This window comes from Mytilus edulis, chromosome 2, assembly GCF_963676685.1.
Source record: "Mytilus edulis chromosome 2, xbMytEdul2.2, whole genome shotgun sequence".
NCBI lineage: Eukaryota > Metazoa > Mollusca > Bivalvia > Mytilida > Mytilidae > Mytilus > Mytilus edulis.
Window position 1 is genome coordinate 11,650,897 of NC_092345.1, and position 21,922 is coordinate 11,672,818.

Sequence of the window (21,922 nt, forward strand, 5' to 3'; positions counted from 1 at the left end):
AAAATATTCAAAATAAACACAGGGTAGGTCGACGTTTCGTCAATTTACTGAAAATCAATGACTTTTTTGTAAAATCGGAGAATGTCATGCCATCGAAATTGGAATTACAGTTTATCTCGTGTATAACACAAATGAATATGATTTAAAATGACATCGTAATGACTTTTCTCCAGCAGGTTGAGATATTCTGGAACAATGTTGAGATCTTCTGGTGAATGAATTTTCAACTATAAAAAAAAGATGTGGTATGACTGCCTATGGGACAACTGTCCACAAGAGACCAATATGACACAGACATTAACAACTATAGGTCACCGTACGGCCTTCACCAATGAACAAAGCCCATACCGCATAGTCAGCTATAAAAGGCCCGGCCGATATGACAATGTAAAACAATTTAAACGAGAAAGCTAAAGGCCTTATTTATATATAAAAAATAAAAACAAATAACGAAAAACAAATATGATTCAATATGTAACACATAAACAAACGACAACCACTGAATTACAGGCTCCTGACTTGGGACAGGCACATACATAAATAATGTGGAGGGGTTAAACATGTTAGCGGGATCCCAACCCTCCCCTTACCTGGGACAGTGGTATATATAACAGTATAACATACGAACGAACTATAAAAATCAGTTGAAAAAGGTTTAACTCATCAGATGGACAAAAATACAAGTGGACGTGGCCGGGTTCTTGAACATCCCGACAACAAAAAGACACTAGGAACAGATCTGAGAGTACTCGCAGTTATCTGACAACTAGTTCAAAGCCACTAACAACTAATAAAAAAATCATGCATCTAAGACTAAACTAGCAATCCGTACACATCCAACATCCAATGAATTTAGTGTAAAGACGTCATAAACAGTCAGAGAAAAACATGACCTTGTGTAGCTTAGTATCAATTACATATACAACTGTCAAAATTCATAAACTTGCCGTATATTGTTTGACATTTCAACAGTCATTTTAATCTTGTCTGTAGTTATCACAGCAGCTTCTAAAGAGGCCTTTGGTTGTAATAGAGTCTAAATAGTAAATAGATTTTTTTAAGTACTAGTAAGTTCTAACGCTGGAGATTAAGTCTAGCGTTTGAGATGCAGTTTTGCACAGAAGCTTTAAATCTCCAGGGCTAGAATTTAATTATTTATTTATGCGTAACATATTTATTTTTTTCAATTTTTTTTTTATATTAAAAAGTTAGTTTTCTCGTTACAATTGTTTTACATCGTCATTTCGGGACCTTTTATAGCTGTCTATGCAGTATCGGCTTTGCTTATATTTGAAGGCCGTACTGCGACCTCTAGTTGTTACTTTATGTGTCATGTTGGTCTCTTGTGGAGAGATGTATCATTGGCAACCGTACCACAGAAAGAACATTGATAATAAAATGGATACATACAAATTGAAAATAAATCGCGTAAGAAAAGGCAATTATTGGTATGTTAGTTTTCTTAAGTATCATGAATATTTTTGGCTCAACTTCTTAATCATGATCAGGCAAAATTATTGGCTTTTTATTCTGACATTTTTTTTTCTTATTCCTCTTCAACCCCATTTTTCGGCATATTACACGTCTGTTTTATTTGGTCATTACATCGCGGACTCCTAACGGATGCAAATTTTGTAAATGAAAAACTTTTGTTTATCCTTTCGGCGTTCGTTCGAGCTATCTGGTAAGGTGTGACCACAGTTTTTAGCAGATATCGTATGCTTAGCATAGACACACACATTTTTTTTTAGAATTTAAGTTGACCAGGCCAGAGTTCAAACTAACTATCTCCCACAATTTAGCTACGTCGAATCCAGTTTTAAAATATTTAAAAAGAAAACTGAATTAATATTCAGAAATGGATAATCATTCATTTCATTCATTTCATCAAAAGTTATTTTCATTTAAAATAGATAATTGCAAAGGAGATGTACAATGTACATACAATGGAGATTACCTCTAACTGTCATAATCTGAAGGATAACTGTTCTAGCGGACAAATGTGGAACTATCTCCTGACACTTTTAAGACAGTTCTAGTTAGAACAGTTCTAACCAAGAACTGATTTGGTCATTGGTAAGTTCTACCTAGAACTGATTTACACAGTTCAACCTGGAACTGATCCTGACAGTTCCACGGCTAAAAAAATCTACGACTATAACAGAACTGCGACCTGATTTCGCCACGAACGCATCACGATTGTTTTTAACATGTTTAAAGTTTGCTACTATCAACAAGATCACCAAGACCTGAGGGGGGACAGGGGGTACCCTTCTCCCTTCTCCCATCCTCTTCTCCTCTCTCCTACCCCCGTTCTCTTTTCTCCCATTAGAATAAAACATCTCCTTTTGAGTATTTTTTCTTGAAATATTAGAAAAAATTTTAAAAGGAGAGATATTTTATTTTTTCTCCTTTCTCCAACTTTTTCTCCTTTCTCCCAGCCTTCCTCTCCTTTCTCGTACCCCCTTTCTCCTTTCTCCCACCCCCTTTCTCCTACCTCTTTCTCCCTGTCTCCCTTACCCATGTCCTCCCCCTCAGACCTCATCAAGACCGTAACACGACCATACTGCACTACGATCGTCAATAGCATTATTTTTTAGAGATCGTAGTGCGATCACGGCTAGTGTGACGGGGCCCGGGTTATAATATAAATGTTGCTGAATACTACCAAATATTAAGGATGTGCCCTGAATGCAGTTGTGAACAAACATCTATTAAAGTTTTAATTATTTCAATACAACACCTGTGATTACACTAAGTTGGACGTTTATAATACTATAATAATATTATATATTTAGCAATTTTAAAATCGAATCCAATTTTTTTTGTGATCAGTGTTATAATGACAAAAAGACATCTTTTACTCACATTTAAATTATCACCACCTGAAATAATGTGTACGAAAAAATAAACCTAGAAAAGGGGTCCTGTTCGATTGTTTTGTTTTGAACTATTTTATTTCTTTATAAATGTACGCATTTTCGGCATTAAATAATGCCTGTTAGGAATCGAATTCATCCAAATCATATTAATAAATAACCATTGTAAAATAATCTTATTTATATTTGTAAGGCATGCATTTTTCTATCTGCAATACTTAAAATTGTATCTGTATTTAGATTTTATGTTACCACAGACAGTAACATTAATCAGGTTAACCGTAAAAAAAAGGTAAACTCGAATAGTACACCGCAACCAGAAAGTCTCAACATTGTGACAGAAAGACTCAACCAATACCTTTATATCTCAACCATTTATATTTTTTATTTTTCTGCTCAGAGTAGGCTTGACAAACAAATATTTGTGCAATTTACATACGTGGTTATCGTAAAGCCTAAAAAAAACACAAATAATTGACATATTTTCTTGCTAAGTCATTAATATCATAGCAGTTCTATCGGATTTAAAGAATGTAAACATTTTAATCCGTAGGAGAAAAGTGATTGTGACTTCAATTTAAAATATTTTAAACCAAGAAGAGATATATTAGTTACAATTATTATTTATCTATGGCATGACATTCTCCGATTTTACAAAAAAAGTCATTGATTTTCAGTAAATCGACGAAAATTCGACCTACCCTGTGTTTATTTTCAATATTTTGAACCAGAAAAGCTCAACAGGAAGTGCCAGAATACTTTTTTCCGTCTCAACAATTTGGTTGAGATTAGATGGTTTACCAGGTGTGTCAGAGGAAAATCTAATCGGAAAGTCCATAATCACATGGCAAAATCAAATGACAAAACACATAAAAAACGAATGGACAACTGCTCGTAAACTGTTTGTAACAACAAGTAACCATTCATACTCTTCTCATCAGAGTTATTCGTACGATTTTCTACGGTTAATTTATGATTTGTTCGCTGACTATTTACGGATTATAACGACTGGTTACGTTTTGTTTACGATTTCATTTGGGGGGTGTTACGATGGCTCTACGGATTTTTAAGAGTCTGACGAACACCAAACGTGTACAATGTAGTTACAAGACTTTTGAAATAAATACGAATTATTTACGAATAGATTTTCGTTTTTAATAGTTAATAGTTTATTTACGATTATATACGAAAATAATACATATTCGTACGTATTGTTAAAGGGACACTAGCTGTCAAATTCATATTCTCCGATTTTAATTAAATTCTCATATTTTATCTATAACAATGTAAAACATTTATCCAAACTATTAAAATTATGAAATAAACAATTAACAGGGCACGGGAATGAAAAGACGAAGATTCGTTTCGTGTGTTATTTAGTAAAGCCGCCATCTAATTATTTATCGAGTTGACCTCTAAAATCATCCGATGACCATATAAACGATGTAAACATTAATAAAAATATATATAGATTAAGCAAACTCGTGCTATTGGATTATGCTAGGTCTATTTAATATCATATTATAGATAAAAAAAAATTTATCATCATTTTGACCTTTATAAAAATGATATTTTGTGAATCGAATCAGTCAATTAAATGATTTACCTTTGTTTTACTTTTAAATGTTGACATTCTGTTCCTTTAAATAACTTTACACATACAATTCACGTGTTATTATTTCAAACAAAGGGGTTAAATTGAAGTTCACATGAATACGGATTCATTGAGGTGGAATTATTCACTTGGAAGAGAATAATTCAAAATCAATGTTTTTAGCTTAATTTGACAATTTAATTACTATTTCACGATTTGCATTTCATTATTGATTGAGCAAATAAAAATAGATATTATATTTTTTTATACATCTCGTAGCTAGTGCCCCTTTAACGATTAAGGAAAGTAGATAAAATTTTGCGGTTCCTAAATGATCAATTATTGATAACAGGTGTATAAAAGATTTTTTGATTGAGGGTTATAATTATTCACAAAAATAAACTTTCTGAAAATGTAAACATACGGGATTTTTCTGATCCATTACAATGGCAAATCAGCTTTTGACCTATATTGACTTCTTCTTTTTCTCGGATTTCAGAGGTACAGTTTTGAAACACGCATCTGCCGCCGATAGAAACGAAAGATTCTCATCACACTTTTAAACCCATTTTGATAGCCGAAATTGCCCTCTTCTGTTGACCCGAAGAAGGCTTTATATTAGAATAATGTTGTTGATATTGTTTCTGCATCCCTTCGTGTATTACTGTGATCATATTATGACCAGGTTGTTGGTCACCTCTGTCATATTAGTTAGTTTCTGGGGGAAACTAGCGGTAGTTGAGATAAAGTCCAAGTCGCTGGAAAGTTTACATATTTATTTCACATCCATATATTTTAAATATTAAAAAATAACTGAATAACAACATCAAAACAAATATAAAATACAATTCAAAAGACTGATTGACATACGGAAAATGAACCAATCAAATATCTTTTTATTAAATAATATCAATTCGCGTTTTGCCGAAAGCGGGGATTACGGATTAAAAACATGCTTCGTATAAGTTTGTCAAGAATGGCTTTCGGCATTTATCACTTAGTGTCAAATTATCTATATTCTTTATTACAAAACCTTTTATCTTAAAGACGGATATAAATCTTTGATAACTAATCTAAATGAAAGGATTATAGTTAAGTGTCAAATACAAGTAACTTTTGAATAGCGTAAAATACAATAAACTAATAAATTATTAAAACGCAACGAGGACTCGGAATAATAATAAAAAGCTAATATTATAAAAATATACAAAATCCTAAATATGAACTTTGAACGAACAATTGTCGGGTCATATTACCCCGTCGGTCCCTATCTGATACTCCCGTATCAGCGTGTGTAAATTATGAACGAATAATATTTCAAATGCATAGTGGAAAAATCAAAAAGAGCAAATTTTATTTACATTATTTACAAGCGCGCTATTACGAACATTTGTCGTCTAAAATTTTCTCTCTCAAAATATCTTTAAAGTACATGTAATTAAATCCAAGTGTGTCTAAATACCAACACGAATAAATCACGAATCAATAAGTATAAAACGAACAGTCTAATATTTGCCACCATGCAAATAACAAATGAACACTGTGTCTCTCTCTTCATAAATTCGATACTCGAATCTATATGGGGAATATAAAATAAATTAGTAATATATATATATAAACATTGTCATTGCAATAAGTCCTTGATTTGTCAAATAAATCTGTTTTCATCACCAACTCTATTTTCACCTGGAATGAACACTATGAATATCACGGAGATTCTCTTCAATCTGAACTTTGTTTCTACATATTTTAAGTTTCAGGAACATTTGTCCGAACTATTTCTGTAGCACTATACGAATCTGTATGTACACATCTTTGTACTAATACAGTCAATACATCTATGTGAATGTAACCATTTATCAAAATGTCGCTTATACCTGATTCCTTTTTTAAACACAAAAACGTAAAGTGTAGATCATTTCGATACTTGAAAAGGCATTGTATGGAATATCGCAATACTAATTGTAAAGTTAAAAATATAAAAAATCCTAAATATGAACTTTGAACGAACAATTGTCGGGTCATAATATTTTGGTTGTCATGTCTTTAAAATAAATTATGCTTAAACTAAATGCTACACAACTTCATCGCTATATAAGATTATACAAAATAATTGAACTGACATTAACCTGCAATCGAAGGTATCAGTGACAACCAATTTTTTTTAAAGTATCTTTGATCCTTTGGATAACGAGTTAAACAATTGAAGCTAATTAAGATCATTCAGATATTCTGTCCTTTTTTGTTTTTGTATTTGGCCAATCGATTGTACAGGGAAGGCCCAAGTGATTGTACAATAAACAGTCAAGTGGTTGTACAGTCAAATAAAATATCCGAATTTGAGGTAACAAATTTCTTTTAATTACAACATGAACAATGTCTTTTAAACTTTCAGACAGGTAATACTATAAATCAGAAAAGGTCATGTGAACATTTTGGTATAACAATTGTTTTTTCTACTATTTTTTTTTGTCGCTGATGTTGATGATGGAAGTGTTTAATGACCTTGACTGGATGTACATCCCTCGCACGTTCGGCTCGGTGCCCGAAGGCGTTTGGTGAGCGTTTCAATAATTTTGTGCCATCGGTCATGAACAGGTGGAGGACGCCATTTTGGTAGGTCGCCATCTAGGTTTTGTGAGTTGTTTTGGCTTTTCTTGTGTTGACTATTTTGATGGCATGATGTGACATTATGACTAGACAAAAGTAGTTGCTGACGGGGTCGTTAATACTTTCGACATGTAGTTAAAAATGGGTTCGAAGAAATCTCCTAAATGTATATTTTAATGTTAAATAATATATATGTTTTGTGCTATTATAATCCAAAAATGTCCCCCTTCAAAACTGTATTATATAATTGCAACAAAATATGGTAAAAAAAAATATTGTTTTCTGCTTACTAAAGAATTCAGTTTGGTCCGGCGCGGGACGTTTGCCCTGTTGGATTGAACATTTCTCCTTTTTTTAAATGGGAATTTACAAACATTCATGTGTCTTTTTACAGCTAAAAGCATCAAATTTTCCCCATCATAATTGTGTCAGTTTTTTTTTTCTATGTCACTTACTCAGAAACGTATACTTTATTGTCTGTTTTACCCTAATAATTTTTTTTTCTGATTTTTTCGTTTCTTCGGATGAACTTCAAAGAATATGTGCATATCTTTCCATGACATTGGAAAATTTTCAAATTTTCGAAAAATTACAGGTTAACTATTAAAGCTAAATATAAAGAGAGACTTTCTTGTCAATTTTTTTCAAGTTTGTCAAAGTTTAAAGCGTAAATGTCCTTAAGTAATAAAGTAAAAACCCGAAAAAGTACTGCGTCCGTTTTGTCACACATTGTCTTTCATAATCAAGATGATGCGTTGCCCGATCTTTCACGATCAATTTTGATAAAAAAAAAATAAAAAAAATTCAATGTTTTCAAAAAAACAAATCAACGGTTTCCAGTGGAAAAAAAACTTTGATTTAATTATACATTTTGACATCAAACATTCAGCTTCAAATATAGCATTATATAATATTGAAATGTGACCATTATAGGACAAAACGAGTTCTTTTTTTAATGTTTCCGATAGACTTGTGTTGCGCCTTTCGTCTTTTTCGCATGAAGGACTTCATATTTTCTTTATCTTATTGCACAGTATTTTTGAGAAAGTTGAATTATTTTAACAGACATAAAACTGAAAAAACCGGATTTGTTCTGCGTGTATTAAATACTGCACATTTTTCACAGATTTTGAAATAGAATTACAATTTATAAGACTTACGATCCGATATCAGATCGCAATGCTTGCCCACAATCAGGATTCTACTTCGTCAAAATTGTCTCCCCATTACACCAGTTCATTTTCACAAGCCATTGTAGGTATGACGCGCTGCCAATTTTGCTCTTGAAAACCGGTAAATTTATCCACATAGCACCATTAAGATTCTTATATGTCAGTTGTATTTTAAAAGACAAATGCATCTACTAGCTAATGAGCATCAGTTTATGATCGTGTCTACATTGATTCAACTTAAGACTATTGTCTGATCGGTTATCAGGTGGAATTTTCGAAAATTCTTAAACATTTAAAAAAAATTCTTATTAAATATTTCGTTGAAGGGCAGACTAAAATTTTTTGAAGATATGCATTTTCATCATCCATTTAAAATACTGTCGTCAAGTACTTTTAGTAAAAAATAACTATTCGAATACACCTACTCTGTTGTTGTGATTCATTAGATAGGTATTTCACTTGACCCATGTTTTTCATCTTTTCGTACTGTGATTTTTTTTATGTTATAAAGTAAAATAAATAATCCTTACAGAAATTGATTGTCTCCCATATTACTTTCTCTTCCATGTGCATGCAATAACTGTTCAGTGTTCTATTGTGAGGTATTTCATTTTATTATTTCATTGTTATAAGACGAATCATTGTAATCATTGTATGAAATTTAAAACCCGTAAGGGTCCATAATTGGATTAATAAAGTATTCTTATTCTTATTCTTAAAGTAAACCTGTAGCTTTGATATACAAAAATGATAGAATCTGAAGCGATATGATGTATCAAATACTCTTGCTTTATACGTTTTAAAGACAAAATATACACCTCAAACACGCCTTAACATAAAAAGGTGCACTCGGTTTTCTCTTTTCGATACAATTGTTACCCATTTTTTGGTATTTTTTCTTGAGTCACGTAGTGGAAGGGCAGACACGAAAATTACTGAACTAATAGATTGATATGTTCTCCGTCCGTGGTAAACTTTTTTTTTAAATCGGAGGTTATGCATTTTTTACATCCAACTTGATAGATACCCATGTCGTCGACTTGATATCTAATCGTTCTGCATTACTATGTAATAGATAAATTGACAACTTATGCAAATGGTGTTTTTAAAATAAAACACTTCGTAATTGAGAAGAAAATTGTCGTTTTATTTGTTTCTATTAACTTTTAAAATTTTTGTTACTATAGTAAACATTACAGTAAGCATTTATCGGCTGCTCTAACAAAGAGCTTCGATTCTTTTGTTCTATTTCAACTGGGTTTCCGCCTGCCCACCGTTAGTTATTCTTTTACTATAGTTTATCACAATATGCCCCATGACATCCATGAGATAACTCGCTTGTATCCGTATATTACTCGTCATAACTCGCATACTCTCTAATCACGTCAAAAATCTTCTAATGATTATCTATCATGGATTTAATTATGTTAAATTCATTCTTAACAAGACTCAAGTATCGTAAAAAATAAAATCACAAAAATACTGAACTCAGAGGAAAATCTTATCGGAAAGTCCATAATCACCATGATCACATGGCAAAGTCAAATGACAAAATACATCAAAAACGAATGGAGTTCATATCACTGCTCTTAAACTGTTCGTAACAACAAGTAACCATCCGTACTCTTCTCATTATAGTTGTTCGTACGATTTTCTACGATTAAATTACGATTAGTTCGCTGATTATTTTACGTCCTGCAGTCGAAAGTATAAGTGATAACTATTTTGTTTAAGTATGTCTGAACCTTTGGATAACGAGTTAAACAATTGAAACAAATTATGAATGAACTTTATTCTCACAAAACTACATAGTCACAGAGAAGATATATACTTACAATTACATATATGTACTTTTCTACATTGGCTAGAGGTATAGGGGGAGGGTTGAGATCTCACAAATATGTTTAACCCCGCTGCATTTTTGCGCCTGTCCCAAGTCAGGAGCCTCTGGCCTTTGTTAGTCTTGTGTTATTTTAATTTTTGTTTCTTGTGCACAATTTGGAAATTAGTATGGCGTTCATTATCACTGAACTAGTATATATTTGTTTAGGGGCCAGCTGAAGGACGCCTCCGGGTGCGGGAATTTCTAGCTACATTGAAGACCTGTTGGTGACCTTCTGCTGTTGGTTTTTTTCTATGGTCGGGTTGTTGTCTCTTTGGCACATTCCCCATTTCCATTTTCAATTTTATATATAAGCATGCATATGTGTGAAAAAAACGTAACTTAACTTGGAGGACTGACTTTCACCTGTATTGTTTTTATAAACTTACGTAATTTTTCAAAAGGATAGTATTGTCTGAATTAAATAAACTATTAAATTTGTATGTATTCGGATTTTAACAGCAATAATCAGGTAAAAATGTCTTTCTCTCTAAATCTACAGATTTACAAGTCAGTATACATGTTATATAATGATATTCGTCACCGATTTCACTCGCATTGCATAGATGACAATCGTGACAAGCCTCGCCATCTTCCCGTCTCAATTGGTAAACGGTGACTACCACATCTAAATTTGCAGTATACAAATAATAAATTATTAGGCAATATGTTGAGATAATTCTCAAATTTCAGATTATTTTTAAAAATTCTGTAACCTAGGCATTTAGGTAAGGTTTCTATCTGTGACAAACTTAACTGTGTGAACTGATCTTTAAGCTTTTGTTCCACACTTTTTGATATACTTTTATCAGCAAAATGCATATTTCAAATATTAGACATTCCACAATTATTAAAAATATTTTTTATATAAATCAACCATTTACTTTCAAAACCATAGTTATTTAAATTGATAAGTAATAATTTATAAAGAACATGAGAAATTTTATACTCTTTACCGTTTATAATTCTGCCTCCAAAATTTATCATACAAACTTTTGCATAAAGCAATAATGGGAATCTGCCTAGTTCTGCATAAACTATACAGTCTGGGGTTGATTGCTTAAAATGTAAAATGAGTTTACAAAATGTTAGGTGCATCCGCTCTAATAAGTCAAAGTTTTCAAACCCCCAAATCTCTGACCCATATAACAAAATATGTACAACAGCCTTATCAAAGAGATCTAGTTGACATTCAATAGATAAGTTATTAATTCTACTCTTCTTCAAGATAGAATACACAGCCTTTATTCCTTGTTCTAGTTAGTATTTTCTAGTTTGTAAAAAAGAACCGCTTTTAGAAAAAAATATTCCTAAATATTTATAATTTTAACAATCTAAACTTCATTATCATTATAAAAAAAATTCAAATTTTGTGGAAGTCTGGCATTTGCAAAAACAGGATTTTTTTTTATCAACATTTACCTTAAGTTGCAATTTGTTACAATATATGGCAAAATTGTTTAACATGTTTTGTAATTCAGTGTTACTATCCTCTAATAAAACAGTGTAAACAGCATATAACAGTAAGAAAATCTTAAGATACACATCTAGTTCGTTTTCTAGGTCTTCACTTGTTGACTGTAAACCTTTTGTATCTAACTCTTCAAAAAATGCTTGTAAATCGTTCAGATATACAGAAAACAGAGCAGGCGATAGATTTTCACCTTGCCGTACGCCAATTTCACAAGGGAAGAAGTCAGATTTCTCATTATTGAAAACAACACGGGATTTCATATCGTTATACATATTTTGTATAACTCGGAAAAAATTTCCGTTAATATTATTATTCAACAGTTTAAAACAAAGGAGATTTCTTTGAATAGAATCAAAAGCTCTCTGAAAATCAATGAATGCACAAAATAACTTTTCTTCTTTAATTTCAATAAGATCATTTAGATATTCTGTCAATTTTTGTTTTTGTATTTGGCCAATCGATTGTACAGGGAAGGCCCAAGTGATTGTACAGTAAACAGGCAAGTGGCTATATATACAGTCCAATAAAATATCCGAATTTTAGGAAACAAATTTCTTTTAATTACAACATGAACAATATCTTTTAATTACAACATGAACAATATCTTTTAAACTTTCAGACAAGTATAAATACTATAAATCAGAAAAGGTCATGTGAACATTTTGGTATAACAATTGTATTTTCTACGACTTTTTTTTTTTTTTTTTTGTTGCTGATGTTTATGATGGAAGTGTTTATATAATTTTGTGCCATCGGTCAGGAACAGGTGGAGGACGCCGTTTTGGTAGGTCGCCATCTAGGTTTTGTGAGTTTTTTTTTGCTTTTCTTGTGTTGACTATTTTGGTGTTATGTCTTCACAACGGCTGCTTTCAGGGCCAGGTTGGTCAGCTTGTCATCCCGCTAACCACGATGATAAAGTACTGGTCGGTGAGTCTCGGGCGTAGTATTAACGATGACAGGAAGCATTATCAGGACCACTGTCGTGAGAAAGTAAAATGGAGATCAATAATTCAACACCTCTGATACAGCCCTCGGACGTCAGACGGCATAACACTCCCCCATCCATAACTAGTTTTGGAGTGTATGCTGACGCGGGTTACGCGGATAATGCCTGACGTATTCTCAATCTGAACAGCGTTGGTTTGGTTTCTGTCATCGAAAGTAGTAAGTCGTTGATCCATCTATCAGTAAACACTCATCGAAGATAGCGTGTAAAGGAGAGCTGACGCAGCACGTCCGTTCAGCCCTAATAAGTGAGACGTGACTGAATTGTGAGTAATGATCGGTGATGTGTGTCAGTTTTGATCGATTTATACCCGGAGCTCCATCAATCAAAGGAAAACGTGTTAGTGCGTATATAGTTTTCTATTATTTGATTGGTTCATCTTAACATCTAAGAATTTTTATGACCAAATCTTGAAGTAGAAACTTTATATAGCAATTTAAGTTCATCACACTTTCTATCTAGTAACTTCGAATATTGGATCCCCGCTTGACAGTCTCCCGAATGACAAAAAAAGTAAAAAATATCGTACAGTTCCGTTTCCACAGCTTATTTATTATTCCTTTTTTGCAGCCACAGTCTATCTACTGGTCGGTTCTATCACTGACATATGTGTATACAATTTCAACGTTTTAAACGTATTCACGTTGATTTTTAAATTGTTTTGGTTTTGAAAATGTTTTTATTTTGATTGACAGACCAAATAAAACCATCTTTCAAAAGAACTAAAGTTATTACTGAGTTAAGGTTCATCATAACAAATGGACAAATATGGCCGTATTTTCACCTCAAAAACTACTCTGTGTACAGACTTACCTGTGCTGTTTGGAAAGTTGTAATGCCTATTATCCACTAGATATATAAAATTTAAATGCATTTTGTGTTAAAGAAAGATAAAAATCTTTTTTTTGTTTTTGCTGGGCATTTTTTTTTCCTTTCTGCAGAAGGTGTAAAAATAAACAAACACCTGAATTACCTTGATACTGTCCACTCACTGACTCAGATGAACTTTTTAACTCACCTGTAGTTGTGAAGATACCTGTTGTCCATGTCAATTAAGGACAATCAAAACAATACAAACCGGTTTTTTACCTGAGGGAGCATCTCATAGTTGTACCACAACTTAGTTAATTTTCAGACCTTTTGCATGAAGGAAAAAAAATGCCCATCAAAATCCAAAAGAGATTTTATCCTTCTGAAACACAAAATGCATTTAACTTTATTATATCTAGTGGATGCCAGGCATTAAAACTTTTCCAACTTCACAGGTAAGTCTGTACTCAGAGTAATTTTGGGTATGTAAATACAGCCATATTTGTCCGTTTGTTATGATGAACCTTAAGCTTGAACATGAAATGTAGGCTGTAACTTTGAAAACATGAACTACACAATTGAATACCTTTTGAAAATAACATTTTTTTATTTAATAAAAAGCATTTAGATGATCAATTTTACGTGTAAACTAAATTTACGTGTAAACTAAATGGCTGCTTTGTGCTTATCCTCATTGACCTGTTTGATTACTATCAATTTGTGAGTACGTGCTATCCGTCAATCTTATCTTATCTGTTGGAATAGATCATTGAAAAACAAACAAAAAGCTTGACACAACTCTTAATTTCATGGTCGTAGCATATAAATGTAAGCATAAGAATTATTACTTACGTATATAGTTATCATCTTTTTCTTTTTAGATAAACATTCATACAGTGATAATACAGAAAGAGAAACAACACAAAATATTGGAGATTTTAAGATTGTCGCTGCAATTGACCTAGGCACGACGTTTTCCGGGTATGCATCATCGACAAGAGAGATGTTTAAAGCTAATCCACTGGATATAACAAAAAATCCAAGATGGATTATTAATGGTGTAAAATACATCTCTCTGAAAACAGATACATGTATCTTAATGAAAAAAAATGGAAATTGTGTTGCCCTTGGAGACGTAGCCATGGATGAATACGCTGATCTTTTACAGGAGGACAAAGCAAACGAATATTTATTTTTTCATCGATTTAAGATGGAACTTTATAACAAGGAGGTACGAATACGAATACAAAAGTTTTATTTTATTTGGGTTCATATATAACAATACAAACATAAGCTCTTAAGGTGGTATGGGAGACTAAAATAAAAATGATAGAATTTGCTCATACTTTGCCAAAACGTAGTATCTATTGATATATGTTGAAAAATATAATAAAAATAATAGGTCACCGCACTATTTCTAAAGCTACAGGACATGACAAAATGACACATTTTGTATGGATTATACAGGGAAAAATACCATTTTGGGATTAGAAACTAAATAAAATGATAGAATTTTTAAATACTTAAGAAAAAGATAGCTTTCAGACAATGCTTTGAGAATATCAAAAGAAAAGATAGGGTCACCGTACGTTTTTCCCGGCTAAACTACAAAATAGGAAAATTCCATGTAGATTCCTTCAGAAAATGCAGTTTTAGAGTTACCTCCCCTTAAAATGCCAATTTAAAAAATATAAATACAAACAACCAAAATTAATCAACATTTGCAAAAATATTAATATTTATAAGTTATATTCTTATAAATTGGTTCTTTTAAATGAAAATTCACATTAAATATCTGCATTCCTGCATCAAATTTTTACTGAGTTGATAGAAAATCTGGACCTTTGGTTCTCTGATTTTTACAATCCAAGATGGAGGAAGACACCCATACCACCTTAATAGCTTTTTACTGGAGGTAAATTCTTTGATTAAATAAATGTAAAAGGACTAAATATATATATGAAAATTTTGAAGATTGTGATGTAGAACAAATTATATCTTTATCTGTCTTTATTTATTGTAGAAAAACCAAATTATTCGTTTAATAACAAAAATTAACATATCTCGGCTCGAGGTAATGGTTTCCTTTTTTCATCTTTTTTCTTGATGCTGTACTGTTGTAAATGTGCGCAATCATACAAAAAGATTATTTGGTTTCAAACTAAATTTAGAATAACATATTCTTGTTTTCAGAATATATCAACTGAAATGGTAATGAAGGATGTAATGGGACTGGAAATGAAAACAATTGATGTTTTCTCTACTTTTATTTATGAACTGATGAAACGAGTTAAGACCGAATATGAAGAAATAGAATTTGAAGATATTCTGTGGGTGTTAACTGTTCCAGCAGTATGGTCTTCTACAGCAATTCATTTTATGCGACAGTGTGCTGAAAAGGTAGCAATATATATTTAAAAAAAACCACACACACATTTATATGATGATGGTTAATCTGATTTAAACGTCAAAATCCCATCGTAAATTATATGCTCTTTTTAGCTTACCTGGCCCACAGGGCCAAGTGAGCTTTTCCCATCACTTGGCGTCCGTCGTCCGTCGTCGTTAACTTTAAAAAAAATCTTCTCCTCTGAAACAACTGAACCAAATTTAACAAAACTTGGCCACAATCATCACTATGGTATCTAGTTTTAAAAATGTGTCCGGTGATCCGGCCAACCAACCAAGATGGCCGCCTTTGCTAAAAATAGAACATAAGGGTAAAATGAAGATGTTGGCTTATAACTCTGAAACCAAAGCATTTAGAGCAAATCTGCCATGGGGTATAATTGTTTATCAGGTCAAGATCTATCTGCTCTGAAATTTTCAGATAATCGGACAACCGGTTGTTGGGTTGCTGCCCTGAATTGGTAATTTTAAGGAAATTTTGCCGTTTTTGGTTATTATCTTGAATTTCATTATAGATAGAGATAAACTGTAAAATGCAATTATGTTCAGCAAAGTAAGATCTACAAATAAGTCAACTAACAAAAATGGCCAGTTGACCTCTTAAGGAGTTATTGTCCTTTATAGTCATTTTTTACCAATTTTTCGTAAATTTTTGTAATCTTTTACAAAAATCTTCTGCTCTGAAACTATTGGGTCAAATTTAACCAAACTCAGCCACAATCTTTATTAGGATATCTTGTTCAAAAAATGTGTGCGGTGACCCGTCCAATCAACCAAAATGGCCGCTATGGCTAAAAATAGAAAATAGGGGTAAAATGTAGATTTTCGCTTATAACTCTGAAACCAAAGCATTTAGAGCAAATCTGACATGGTCCAAATTGTTTATCAAGTCAATATCTATCTGACCTGAAATTTTCAGATGAATAGGACGACTGGTTGTTGGGTTGCTGCCCCCCAATTGGTAATTTTTAAAGAAATTGTGCCGTTTTTGGTTATTATCTTGAATACTATTATAGATAGAGATAAACTGTAAACAGCAATAATGTTCAGCAAAGTAAGATCTAAAAATAGTTCAACATGACCAAAATGGTCATTTGACCCCTTAAGGATGTATTACCCATTGTAGTCAATTTTTAACAATTTTCACTAGTTTGGTAAATTTTTGTAAATTTTTACAAAATATTTCCTCTCCTTTTAAAGGGCCAAGTTTATTATAGATAGAGAAAATAGTAAGTACCAAGAATGTTCAGTAAAGTAAGATCTACAAACACATCACCATCACCAAAACACAATTTTGTCAAGAATCCATCTGTGTCCTTTGTTTAATATGCACATAAACCAAGGTGAGCGACACAGGCTCTTTAGAGCCTCTAGTTATGTTTTATGAATTATAATCAAAAGTATTCAGGAGGTTTACAGCTTTCACTCGATTTTAACTTTATTTGGAAATTATTGGTATTTATAGCAACTTATATTGTGTACTCGATTATTCTTTCAAGCTACCGTTGCAAGTAACTCGAACATTTTATTATTTAGATTTATTTCCCCTAAAACTGCAAATGATAAAAAAAAAAAAGAAGCTAAAATATAAAGCACTTGTAGTGTCTATCCGATTTTACCTGTTATATCATTGGTACAGTAGAATGAATTGAATGCATGTTTCTGGGTAGACTTTTTTAACAAGGTTTACGTGTAAGAGAGTACGAAGAAAGTTTCAAGTCATAAGATACGCTCGTATTTTTTTTCTTCAAAAAGAGTGTCAGATCAATTAGATGTCATTTATATCACAAGTGTTTGGGTTTTTTTTCAACAATTCTTGTCATCTGTGTTTTTTTCATCGGCAAATAGTCGCTTTTTTTTCAATATATTTCAGTTTCCTGTTTTGAATACATTTCTACATGATGTAGATGTTGATAAAGAAAAAAAAACATTTAAAGGGTGCCTTTGTTTACAAACATGTCATCCCAGCTCTCTCAACTTTTCAAATAAAAATCAAATATATTATGAGAAAGACGTTCATAGGTATAGATGATATGTGGTATGTGGTATGTGTCAATGAGACAACTCTTCATCCAAGTCACAATGTATAAAAAGTTATTATCATTATAGATTATAGATAAAAGTAAGGCCTATAATTAAAATATAAAATACGGCACCACACCAAGAAACGACCACCACTGAATTACAGGCTCCTGACTTAAGACAGGTGCAGACAGGTGCATATAAATGAAGCGAATTAGACTGTTTTAACAGGTACCACTCTTCATCCTAACCCGAAACAGTATTGTCGCATTACAATATAAAAAATCTATTCTATAAAATATCAATTGAAAAGGCAAAAGGACTTTTAAACAAAATCAAATTTGTTCCTATGGGAATTCCGGTGTTTTTTTTAAATTCGTCCTTCAAAAGAAACTGATAGCTTGTCAATCAGGAATTTAAGTATCTTGGTAATGATAGCTTCAAAAACTATGTGCTTCAATCTGAATGATCTTTTTTGTTAAAAGAACGATTGATTCCTCTCTTTAAACAGGATACTTATATCTACGTTAGCCATTCTCATTTATGAAACATATCAGGACAACATTTCTTAATTTGTCGCATAGTTTTTAAAAGGAATAAATGTGTTAAGGGTTGAAATGTCAAATAGTTTAATGCTTTTCCGAAAGGAAAGAGCCTTTTCTAATTGTTTTGTTACATTATTATTTGTCTTACAGAAAGGGGTACGGCAAGACCGATTAATGATTGCATCCGAACCAGAGGTAGTGTCTGTTTATTTCCAGTATTTGCATACTTTTAATCCTACAGGTGTACCGGAACTAGACAAGAGATACTTGGTTGTAGATATTGGAGGTAGGTTACTTAATGGGGCTCACCCAAATAAGGAACAATGGAGATCACCAGGCTCGGTTTTTTTTTGTCTCGCCTGAGATATATGTCGCAGTATGCGAGACATAGACCTACTATCCGGCGGTGGCGTATACTACATTTTGTATTTTTAAAGCTTTATATTAAAGAAGTTGGAAGAACTTGATAATGCATGCATACATGTATGCAGATACTTTTCGTTACGACGTTTTTTTAGCTCAGTGACTGGTTAAATTTTAATATCATGTGAATTTCTAGCTTATTGTGAGTAATAGGGTAACTATATTTGCTAAAGGGAAAACAAATTAAGTGGTTTACTTTCTAAAAACAAAATAGGTTGTTATGATTGCCAATGATGTAACTATTCACCAAAAACCAAAACAGGTCATTCCAACAAAAAAAACCGGACGTGTAATAAATATACAAAAATCGAAAAACAAATATACTATACAGCAACACACCACAACCCAATATGATAACACTGTGTGCAAACACTTTTTATTCGGTCATTTGGGAACTTCTAATTCATTGTTTGTTTTAGGTGGTACCGTTGACATTACTGCGCACGAAAAAACAGAGGGTGGAAATTTAATAGAACTTTGTAAGCGTACTGGAGAAAATATGGGTGCAACAGAAATAGATAAAAACTTCCTGGATTTGTTAGGTGAAATTGTGGGTGAAGATGTAATGAAGTCATTAATGACTGAGGACAATTATAAAGACTCTTATTTTGACATTTTAAGAGAAATAGAAAATTTCAAGAGAACTATTTTTGTATCTTCAAACGATAATTTATTCTTCAAAGTTCCCAAATCAGATTTAGAAATCCTCTGTAAGCAATATTACGATAAATCTTTGATGGAAAAAATAGCATCGTCAAAGTATGCCAAAGAGCTATCTATGAAGAAAGAAAAAATTGTCTTCCATAGGTCATCCCTTTCATTTTTATTCATACCCGTTGTAAATAAGATTATTGGTAAGATTGCACAAGTGTTAGAGGAATTAAAAGAATTTCAAATTAATATGATCATATTGGCTGGAGGATTATCTAGATCGCCTTCAATTGGTAAAAAAATTGTAAACAAATTTAAACATATGAAAATTATTACGACTCCGGAAGAGTATGCTGCAGATTTAGCCGTTGTAACGGGAGCTGTACTGTATGGTCATCGTCCGCATTTCATCACATCTCGAATCACAAACTTTACCTATGGAAGGCTTGTCCAAAAACCTTTTGAAATTGGTAAGCATAAACCAGCAAAACGTATAACAATTGATGGAGTAGATCTATGCAACGACCTTTTTGAAGTTTTGATTGAAAGAGATACAACTGTAATGGTGAACGAAAAAATACAGAAGGAATACAAGACGACGAGTACTTTGCAAAAGCAGGTTAGAATTGCTGTTTATTACACCGAAAAGGATAAAGTAGATTATGTTGACGACGATGGATGTAGAATGTTATGCGAGGTTATGGTTCCTTTAGGTGAATCTAAAATGGCACATCAGTGCGTTATTGTTGATTTTATATTTGGATATGCAGAATTTCAGGTTAAAGCCTTTGAAAAGGAAACAGGAAAATATTATGAAGTTACTGTTGAGCTGCCTTAATTGAATCCAAATTAATAATTGTTTGGCATGTTTCAGTTGTTAATTCTTTCCTAATTTTTTAAACCAAGCAAAATGATCAATCTTAACATTTAAACACGAAAAGAATTTTTCAAAAGTTACAAATCTGTTTCAATTCATATTTTGTTTAATACCAGAACAAGCGTCACGATATATAAAGTTTATCCAGCAAAACAATATAGCCACGTTCTGGTAGTTCATACAGTCCCGAAAAAAAAATGTTTTTTGGATGTTGTTTTTTTTAAATGGATTTATGGGGTTTGAATATCGAGTATTGCCACGTATCAAACCAATTTTGCATCGTTTATAAGAGTTGTAATCACATCAAAATAATCTTTAAACAGATGCATGCATTATTTAGCTATCCTGACATAACTACAATTAATTTTTTTAATTTTTTTCATTATCATTTATATAATTCACTTAAAGTAAGGTTTTCAGTTGCACCAACGCATATCTCTTCCCTCCAATTTTGTATGAATGATAAGAACATCATTCAGGCATTCCAATATTCCAATGTTATATCTTTTGTTTTGCTAAACGACAGATATTGAAGATCTAGCCATAGGAAGACTAAAAACCTTACACATCCTCAAAGGATAGTAAAACACTAAATGAAGGATTTTTGATTTGGAGATTAATTTAAGATTAAAACAAAATCATTTTTAGTCTGCCAAAAAACAATGTTGTTCATTTAATATTATAGAAATAATACACTAACAGCATTAACTTACTGGCTAACACTTGATGACAATTTTCTCTCACCATTCGGAATTGGTGTAAGAGTGTAAGAAATTCTTCTGGCCTCCGGCCATCGGGATGATCTTACACTGAAACAGTGCGTCTTCATGGATAATTCCGGAAAAACATTATCATGCAAATAACAAGAAATCTCTTATCATGTAAATAGAAAGAAAAACGCTTATCGTGTGAAAAGAAACAAATGCACTTAATATGTAAATAAACAGGAATGCACTTATCATGTAAAAAGAAAGAAAGGCACGTTTAATGTAAAGAGACAGAAAAAAACTATACCCAGATTTTTTTTTCGATTAATCGATTTATGGTATACCACTGTTATTTTACAAGTGAATAGACTATTTAGCGTGTAAATAAAGGCAAAAATAACTTTTCTGTGCCGTAGAAAGATCAACCAACTCACAGAAGTTTAATTAAGATGATACAAATTCTTCTTTAATTTGCTTTCAGAAAATTTTAAAGAAGATGTTGTTTTACTTGAGTTAATGCAAAATGGAAAAAATTGCTTTAGATTTCTATTAACAAAAATGACTTTCCTAAGCAATCATCCCTTGTAAGAACAGGTAAAAAAAGACTTAGACCAACATAAAAAAAAACGTCTAAATTGTTATATTTTATACACATATACAAATTCTTGAATAAACTGTCAATATTTTTTTTAATGAATTACATTCCTACCAATACATTTTCTATTTTTTTATAATCTTGACAGATAATTCTCTGCTATCGTACAATCCAAGATTATATGGGGACGAAGTCCCCTATTACAGTAGAAAATTCAAAAAAAAAAACAAAAAAAAAAAAAAAAAATAGGGAAAATTTCCCGAATT

General features: G+C 31.9%; 1 protein-coding gene across 2 annotated transcripts in view; it reads left to right on the forward strand.

The window, feature by feature from the left end:
* Positions 1–21,331, forward strand: part of LOC139511451 (heat shock 70 kDa protein 12A-like) — a 58,935-nt gene extending 37,604 nt beyond the window's left edge. For both annotated transcript variants that reach the window (XM_071298207.1, XM_071298206.1), the window contains 4 exons: positions 14,309–14,658; positions 15,621–15,827; positions 18,554–18,689; positions 19,246–21,331. In XM_071298207.1, the coding sequence (XP_071154308.1) occupies positions 14,309–14,658; positions 15,621–15,827; positions 18,554–18,689; positions 19,246–20,315 (1,763 nt within the window). In that variant the 3' untranslated portion in view covers positions 20,316–21,331. The remainder of the gene's footprint in view (positions 1–14,308; positions 14,659–15,620; positions 15,828–18,553; positions 18,690–19,245) is intronic.
* The last annotated feature ends 591 nt before the right edge of the window (positions 21,332–21,922 follow it).